Source organism: Pristiophorus japonicus, chromosome 3, assembly GCF_044704955.1.
Source record: "Pristiophorus japonicus isolate sPriJap1 chromosome 3, sPriJap1.hap1, whole genome shotgun sequence".
NCBI classification, from domain to species: Eukaryota; Metazoa; Chordata; class Chondrichthyes; family Pristiophoridae; genus Pristiophorus; species Pristiophorus japonicus.
In genome coordinates this window covers 176406507-176415408 of record NC_091979.1, presented here as the reverse complement: position 1 = coordinate 176415408, position 8902 = coordinate 176406507, and the positions used below count along the sequence as shown (strand labels likewise).

General features: G+C 46.7%; 1 protein-coding gene across 1 annotated transcript; it reads left to right on the top strand.

Annotated features, from left to right (window-relative positions):
• Positions 1-1197: 1197 nt before the first annotated feature.
• On the top strand, positions 1198-8031 carry LOC139254896 (phospholipase A2 inhibitor beta-like). Its single transcript, XM_070873850.1, has 2 exons — positions 1198-1283; positions 7002-8031. The coding sequence occupies exons 1-2, from the start codon at positions 1198-1200 to the stop codon at positions 8029-8031; spliced, it is 1116 nt and encodes a 371-aa protein (XP_070729951.1).
• Positions 8032-8902: the final 871 nt, after the last annotated feature.

Genomic DNA, 8902 nt, shown 5'->3' with positions numbered 1-8902 from the left:
CGCAGTACTTAACATTTAAGAAAGCCAGACTGTGGAATTTGCAGGACTTACCCTCTCCCTCGAGAGTGGGCCCAGCTTGTGCAGTGGTGGTTGCTTTTCTCCACGCAGGACCCATTAAAGTAGCGACCCTCTCTTCCAAGGGTGTCAGTGGGTGCAGATTTGCCAGGCCTCCTCCTGTTCGAGTTCTTTCTCATTTGTTGTGAGCTACTTTCCTCTGCAAAGATGAAAATATAACTTTTTAGAGAGGCTGTCTTTCTGCTGGGTGGGACATACACAGATGGTCACATTTACAATTGCAATTGCATTGAAAAATGAAAATATTACTTACACTAACTACTTGACCACAGTCCTACCAATTCTTTTTGCACTGGCTTCCAGACCTCGGGGTGGTCACCATTGTACAATTTGATTCCAGCGTTTCTTTATTTCTTTGGGTGGAACTTTTATGTGACCTCTGCTGGCGTCCAGCTCGTGCCATCTGCCCTCAATCACAGGAACTAGTGCCTCAACTTCATCCTGTAAGAAGTTCTTGGTCCTAGCACCGCGTTGCATCTTGTATTGCAGCTCCGATTTTTCCAATGATAAAGTTCTCACACACACAACTGGCTCTTTAACAATGCCGATTGCCAACCAGAAGCTGTACTGCACATGTGCGCCCAGAGGAATCACGTTAAAAAAAATTTTTTTTTCCCCTGCGTATGCGCAGAAGGGGCAGCATCGTTTTTTCAGTGCAGGCATTAGGCTCTACCACCCGTGGCTACAGGATAGGCTGTGCAGTACCAATTAAAAAAAATAGAGCGGGGAAACTTGGCACGTTTATTTTTGGAGCAGTTGTGGCCTAGAAAAATAGGCGTAAATCTGGCAATATGCCAAAAACTGTCTTAGGGCAAAATTGAGCCCAATGTTTTGCTCTCTGTAACATTTGGGGGCAAGGTTATGTCCCATTTGAGGGCGGCAACCAAGTGGGGATGGGTCTTTCTGCACCAGGCGCAGATGTTCCGTCCCGGCTGCGAAGTTCGTGTTGCTGCCCCTCACAGGAAGTGAAGTGCAATGATGCACTCTCCACTTCCTGTTGAGGCGTTGTCCGGGGCAGGATCGCCAGCTTATGCGTTTCAACATCCATTAAAGGGGAGGACCGCTGCAAACTCTGCAGGCCCTTTGATGGCCTCCACTAAGCCACCAGGATTGCGTGGTGCCATGGCCGCAGCCTGGCATCCAAACATAGTGCCGGGCTGCAGACCACAGCCCAGACTGCGGGACAGCAGAGCAGAATGTACCGACAGGTGAGTCGGCCGAAGAAAAATAAATGGTGGCGTGCGGCGCAGCGCATCTTCCCTTTTAACTTTTGCCCTGGGAGCGGAGATCGGCCTGGTTCGTGACCCACGAGGCTGGTGCGAGCATCGCTCGCAGCGACCTCAAGGGTTGTGAGACAATTTCCGCTGCGAGGCGGAAAGAGGTCGCCGTGCACGGCAATAACGTCATCGCCGGAGACACAGCGGTCCAGAGTGTTACCAGCGAGGCATGGCACTACTGTGTTTGCGCCTCCGCTAACTCCCATGTAATTTCACGGGAGCCGATAGCGCAACCCCCCTACCCCCTGGACGAAAACAGCTTTGTGCCCCATTAGCACCCACGGAGGCACTAATGGGAGGCACAAAACAGGGCAATTTTGGCCAATTGGAATTTTAAGAGCTTATTCACTTCCTTCTTTATTGTCTGTGAGAATTCTGTGCTTAGACAGCTTGTTGATGTCGCAAGAGCTTTCACTAGGAGATCCCCATTATACTCCTTTAATTTGAATTGAATGTCGGAAAACCCACCCGTCATGACACAGAGCCTTCGCTTCGCCTCTGTCTGCTAATTCCGGGCCAATTTTACATCTGAATTTGAGAATTACTAGTTCTTGGCAACATAACCAAAGGAACTCACTATCTAATCACAATGGTTATGGCCAACTCGTGAATAACCTGGTACAACTGCTAAAATACAAATTACGGCCACGATTTCCCCTACCTCAGTGTGTCTGGTACGGTCGGGGTTGGTGACAGGTCCTGACCTTGCTGCTGGCTCCAGCCCACTGTGTAGAATAATTTTCTTTTGATTGGGCTGGTTAAGCCCGCCCAGCGCATTTCCCAGCCAATTGAAGGAAGTGGTTCTGATTACTTCATCTGATGATGTGTCATTAGCCAGTTTCCATAAATTTCCATAAATTTAGTTTGACAGTTGTGCTGTCAGTGTTCTACAGCATTGAGGTGCTGCAAACACTGACAAGCACTGCACAGAGGTACGGCTGCACCCAGGCTCTCCCATGACTCCCTCCACATGCTTATGGAGGGAGTCACAGCACACAAGGAGGTTATCTTCCCTTCCAATAGGTGGAAGAGACCTCCCCAGTAAAGCAGCGCAGCCAGGTTGTATACTGCACAGGAGGACACAAGCAGGGCTGTCATCAAGAGGACCTGGCTACAGTGGCACAAACCTTTCAATGATCTCAGTAGATCACAAAGCGTTACTGCAAAGCCACACTCAACCTCTTCCTGCTGAGCCACTCATCACATCCCCAACACTCTGCCTTCCCTGCCCTACTCCTGCACATCTTTACTCACATCGACTTACCTTACACCACCATCCATCCCTCTCTATCTACATTATCATTTTCCCATCTCACTAGTCACCCCTCACACTCACCCTCATCCTAGTCCAATCATACCAACTAACAGCACTCAATGGTAGGCACTGTCAATGGTGAGAGAGGTTGTTGCAATGAGATGACACTGGATAGAGAGTTTACTCCAAACACTTGCAACCTGCAATAAACTCAATCTGTCTTCCAAATGCAGTAAGCAACAACTTGTGAACTTGAAAAGTGAATAACTGTGAGATGGGCACTTTTATAGCACATTTGCAGCTGTCAAGTAAAATAATGAATTTATGCTAACACCTGACCTCCTTACCTGACATGATCCCCGAGCAGCGTGGACCCCATGGAGGACCTCGTGAAATGGTATGTGAGCTCAAAATACTGTTTAAAGGGCTGTTCACAAGGTTATAATGACCTAAATTGCCTCCCCCACCGCTGCTGTCCGGTCCCTAACCCTGACAAACCAGACATCTGAGAAAGTGGCATGGTAGTGGGTAAAATTTCCCACCTGACCCGCCACCAAACACGCCCGATGACCCCCGAAAAATGTCCCCTATGTTTCCTCCGACAGTGCAAAACCAGGAATGCTACCTCTAAGCTACTTGTTTTCACATATCATTGTTAGCACTGTTAGACCTCTGTTGCTAGTTTTCTATATCGACATGTTTGACTTTATTCTCTCTTCTGTTTGCTCTGTACATTTACCACAACTCTACTTATTAGTATTTTAAATCCTCCTCAGTCCCTATTGATGAAGCTGACTAATAGTGTTTTTTTTAGCTTTTGAGTTACCGGCAAAGTATTTGGTTGTTGTTGATTCCACTGGTAAGGATCACGGCCTGCATGTCATCATGGAGCAGGCAAAAGATGTTGATAAAGTTTGGGGGCACCCAAAATGGAGGAGGACGCTCCATAAGCCCGCATGGTTGACAGTTTCAAAGGCCTCTGTAAGATCGAAAAAGGCCATGTATAAGGGTTGGCGCTGCTCCCTGCATTTTTGCTGCAGCAACTGTGCTGCAAAGATCATGTCCGTTGTGCCCCATAGGTGATGAAATCCACACTGTGATTCCGGGAGGAGCTTTTCGGCCACAGGGAGAAGACGATTGAGGAGAACTCTAGCGACAACCTTCCCAGTGGCTGATAACAGGGAGATTCCCCTATAGTTGACGCAGTCGGACTTGTCCCCATTTTAAAGATGGTCACGTTCACTGCATCTCTGAGATCTTCCAGCATGCTCTCCTCCCTTCAAATGAGAGAGATGAGGTCATGTATCTGCGCCAACAGCACCTCGCCACCATACTTTAGCGCCTCAGCAGAAATTCCATCCGCACCCGTAGCCTTGTTATTCTTGAGCTGTTTTATGGCTTTGCCTACCTCATGCAGTGTTGGGGTATCACTGAGGTGGTGGCGGTTCACATGCTGCGGGATGGAGTTGAGAATCAAGAATCAAAGGCAGATTGAGTCATTACAGACTCAATCCACGTCCGGACCGGGGTCAAGCAGTGCTGCGTCATCGCTCCAACCCTCTTCTCAATCTTTCTCGCTGCCATGCTCCACCTCACAGTCAACAAGCCCCTCGCTGGAGTGGAACTAAACTACAGAACCAGTGGGAAGCTGTTTAACCTACGCCACCTCCAGGCCAGGTCCAAGATCACCCCAACCTCTGTCGTTGAGCTACAGTACGCGGACGACGCCTGCATCTGCGCACATTCTGAGGCTCAACTCTAGGATATAGTTGATGTATTCACCGAGGCATATGAAAGGATGGGCCTTATGCTTAACACCCGTAAGACAAAGGTCCTCCACCAGCCTGTCCTCACCGCACAGCACTGCCCCCCAGTCATCAAGATTCACGGTGCGGTCCTCGACAACGTGGACCACTTCCCCTACGTCGAGAGCCTCTTATCAACAAGAGCAGACATTGATGCGGAGATTCAACATCGCCTCCAGTGCGCCAGTGCAGCCTTCGGCCGCCTGAGGAAAAGAATGTCCAAAGACCAGGCCCTCAAATCTACCACCAAGCTCATGGTCTACAGGGCTGTAGTAATACCCGCTCTCCTGTATGGATCAGAGGCATGGACGATGTACAGAAGACACCTCAAGTTGCTGGAGATATATCACCAATGATGTCTCCGCAAGATCCTGCAAATCCCCTGGTAGGGCAGGTGCACCAACATCAGTGACCTCGACCAGGCTAACATCCCCAACATTGAAGCACTGACCACACTCGATCAATTTTGCTGGGCAGGCCACATAGTTTGCATGCCAGACACGAGACTCCCTAAGCAATTGCTCCATGTGGAGCTCCTTCACGGCAAATGAACCAAAGGTGGTCAGCGGAAACGTTACAAGGACACCCTCAAAGCCTCCCTGATAAAGTGCGACATCACCACTGACACCTGGGAGTCCTTGGCCGAAGACCACTTTAGGTGGAGAAAGTGCATCCGGGAGGAGGGCGTTGAGCTCTTCGAATCTCAACGCTGTGAGCGAAGAAGTCAGGCGCAGGCAGCAGAAGGAGCGTGCAGCAAATCAGTCCCACCCACCCCTTCCCCCAACGAATGTCTGTCCCACCTGTGACAGGGTCTGTGGCTCTCGTATTGGACGTTCAGCCACCAAAGAACTCACTTTAGGAGTGGAAGCAAGTCTTCCTCGATTCCGAGGGACTGCCTATGATGATGACGATGTTGATTCGTAATGAACGATGAAAGGTTTTCTGACAGATTAGAATTGAACAGGAAACACGCTGTTCAGCAGCACTTTACCCTGTTCCAGTATCAGGAATCTACGTCCTTTCACAATCTCTGAAGCTTTCTCATGTTTAAACCAAGTCAATGAAGGAATGGAAGAGGATTCACAATCTGTCTCTAACAATTCGCGGTGTTGCAGCCATGTCTTTCTGCTTTAAATACGTTTTACAGTGACGCTAATCCGACTGATACATCCTGCGTGTAACTAGGATTTAACTGAGCTCTGATTGCATTCTCAAGGCAACGTTTGAATGGAAAATCGTTAAAAATAGAATTAACAGGGAATATATACGTGGGACTTAAGCCTGTCACTATATTTTGCACCCTGATGAATTTAGTTGTTAATCCGATTCCATGCCCCCAAAATAAAACAAATCGCTTCGCGAGGCTTTTTCATTTTTGTCCTTGCAGGGTAACTTGCTGGAAGGCAGGGAAGATTGTGTTTATTTTGTATTAAGCTCCTGCTGTAAGTCGCTAACTGCACGCCGGGCGAAAGGATGCTGTGTGTGCATCTGCCAAGCGGTGCTGAGTTGGTTGCTGCTTTATTTACAGGGACATCTCTCATTACAGCAAGGTGACCGTGTCGCTGTTCCTACCAACACGCACTGAGCATTTAAACCCAACCCACCTCACCCTGAACTCACGCCCCCACCGCCCCGCCCTGCCTGAAAGACTCATCTTCAAACTCCAACCTCCGAGTTGTTGAATCTGCACAGCAACCCATCAGTCCCAAGCTCTTGGATTTCCGCTGCACTCCCTCTCCCGCATCTTCCATCCCCGCTCAGTTTGGCTCTCAGTCTTCTTTTCGTCTCAACTTTCACTGCCAAGATCGTGGATCCATGCTGAAACGTCTATCTTGTCCAGCCAGCAAACAGAGCCAGAACACAAGGTGAGACCCCAGGACAGGTAATAGATGCATTGCAAGCAAAATAGTTATTTTACAGCGACCTCCTGGTCAATTACCTTTTGGTTTCACAATATATCCAAAATACAATCAACATCTAAAGATATATATACATGTCTAATACATTGATATATTGTATCTGTATTTGTAATTTGACCCATTTAATGCAGATCTTGGTGCTTATAATGACTGACATCAATTTAGTTAAACCAACCAATGCGATCTAAACATTGACAATATATTTGCTATGGCAGTTTAATTGTTTTTTAAAGGTTAAAGTGCTTCCTTGGAAAAACAAACAATATTTTGTTTCCCAGGACAGCCCTGTGCTGATTAGTGTTTACTCAGATCTATCTGTACAATCTTGGAAATTAATAAAATACACAACTTTATATTACTATATATATATTATCAGTGCCTGGATGTATTGGAAGATGCAATGATATAGATATCAATCAGTAAATACATCTGGATACTATCCAGATGAAGAATATTTTATTTACTTGATTACTTAATTCTTTACTTTCTGATTGAACCCTTAAGGCTGGGATGGAAGAGTAGAAACATCACAATTATAAACCAGAGGAAGAGACTGCACCAAGAGATTTGGGAGTTTCAGAACTTCCCACTCCAACCTTCCAATTTCAGTTTTAAAAGGATAGTTGAAAATGATTCTCCCTGCAATGTTGCTGCTTATTTTTCGCTTTAGTGTTATAAGTCCTACATCTGAGACCTGGTCCCTGTGTCCCAGAGGGTGTGATTGCAGAGAGGGCCTCAAGTATGTAAACTGCTCGGCTGCTTCGCTCCACCAGATCCCCACCAGCTTACCAACAGATACCGAGCACCTGGACCTTTCCAAGAATAACCTGACCATTCTCTCAGCCAAAGCCTTCCAGTTCCTCTGGAGAATGAATATTCTCCTCATTAGCTCCAGCAATGTCAAGGAAGTGGAAGATGGAGCCTTCACCACACTGGATAACCTCTGGAGGCTTGATCTCCAGAGAAATGACATCAGGCAGCTAGGCAACAGCTTTTCCATTGGCCTTTCCTTACTCAATGAGTTAATATTATCAGACAACAATTTAGAGGAGCTCAATTCACAAATGTTCCAGTACCTTGACAATGTACAGAAACTCTACCTGAATAATAACCAGATCTGTGACATACCAAGTGGGGCTTTCAGAAGTATGACAAAGCTACGGCAACTGCACCTTCAGAATAACCGTCTCGATATCTTAAATGATGGTGTGTTCTTCATGCTTCAAAGTTTGGAGGTGTTAAATCTTCAGGGCAATCGAATCAAAGATGTTGACACTGGCGTTTTCACGTCATTGACAAGCTTGACACTCTTAAATCTGTCCAAAAATGGATTGGAACGAATTAAATTCAAGACTTTCTTGGGTATTCAGACTTGGGGTACTCATATTTTGCTGTCTGAGAATAACTGGACCTGTGACTGCGAGCTCCAGAGGGTTTTTGGTAAGCTGCACAGCGTCCAGCGCCTGATTGTGAATGACTATGATAATGTGATCTGCTTGGAGCCACCTGCATTGAAGGATTTGCCATTGGCATCTGTTGACACTCAGTTGTGCATAGCAGAGACTGTTACAGTCCTGGTCATCACTGTTACAGTCTTCATCACTGTAGTAGCTGCCATTGTAATGGCTGAGAGGAACAGAAAGAAACGGACAGGAAAACACTGGAGTGAGGAAAGTGAAGACTTCGATTCACAAGATTAATGTACGTAATTCAGTGGACAAGAGTAAGGTTAGGTCACATATCTTCCTCAATAGGTCACAGGGTAGATGAGTGACATGGTGTGGCACTTAGCTATCGAGACTAGGAAGATCCCAGGTTTACTCCATTGTTTGGGTTGAGTTAGCCAAACTGGATGTGCTGCAAGTTACTTGGATATTCCCTGCCTTGCCATTTAGTGATTTACCCTGGAATTGTATTTGTGTGGACACTGGGTGGGGACAGGATTGGATTTAGCTGTTAAATAGTCCCAACACTCCCTGTCTACGTTCACACAAGGGTGAGGCATTGCTCAGCAACTTCATCAGTTGCTGTCTTCATAAGAGGTGGGTTGGGGCTGAATATTGAGAGGAAGAAAAATAAGGGAAAGGCCACAATATATGCAGAAGTGTCATTGTAACCCTGATCTAGTACATGAATAATGTAAAATGTGCTTTCAATACCATATTGCAAAATGACACAGGCAAGGTTGCTAATCATATTGATGGTAAAGGAAAATGTAAACTCCAGACCACTTAGATGGAAAGAGCTTAAAATGGTTAAGGAAATTAAATTGTCCTATTTTTAAAAATAATTGTTTGAGAGTGTTTTCAAGAATGGGAATTACTCTGGTTCAGGTGAATTCATCAAACACACTCAGTTGGGCGCAAAATTGCTTACCGCCAGGCGCAGAATTCCACCCCACCAGCTAAATTGGGCTTACCGCCCCCGGGAGGAAGTGGAGCACAAAATCTCATGCTCCATTTCCTCTTGGGTGTGGGTCCAGGGCCCTGACCACCACAAATTTTTCAACGATATGTGGAAAGGCATATAGCGCTGGCAGGGACACAGAGCCCTCCCCTTCCATTAAAGGAA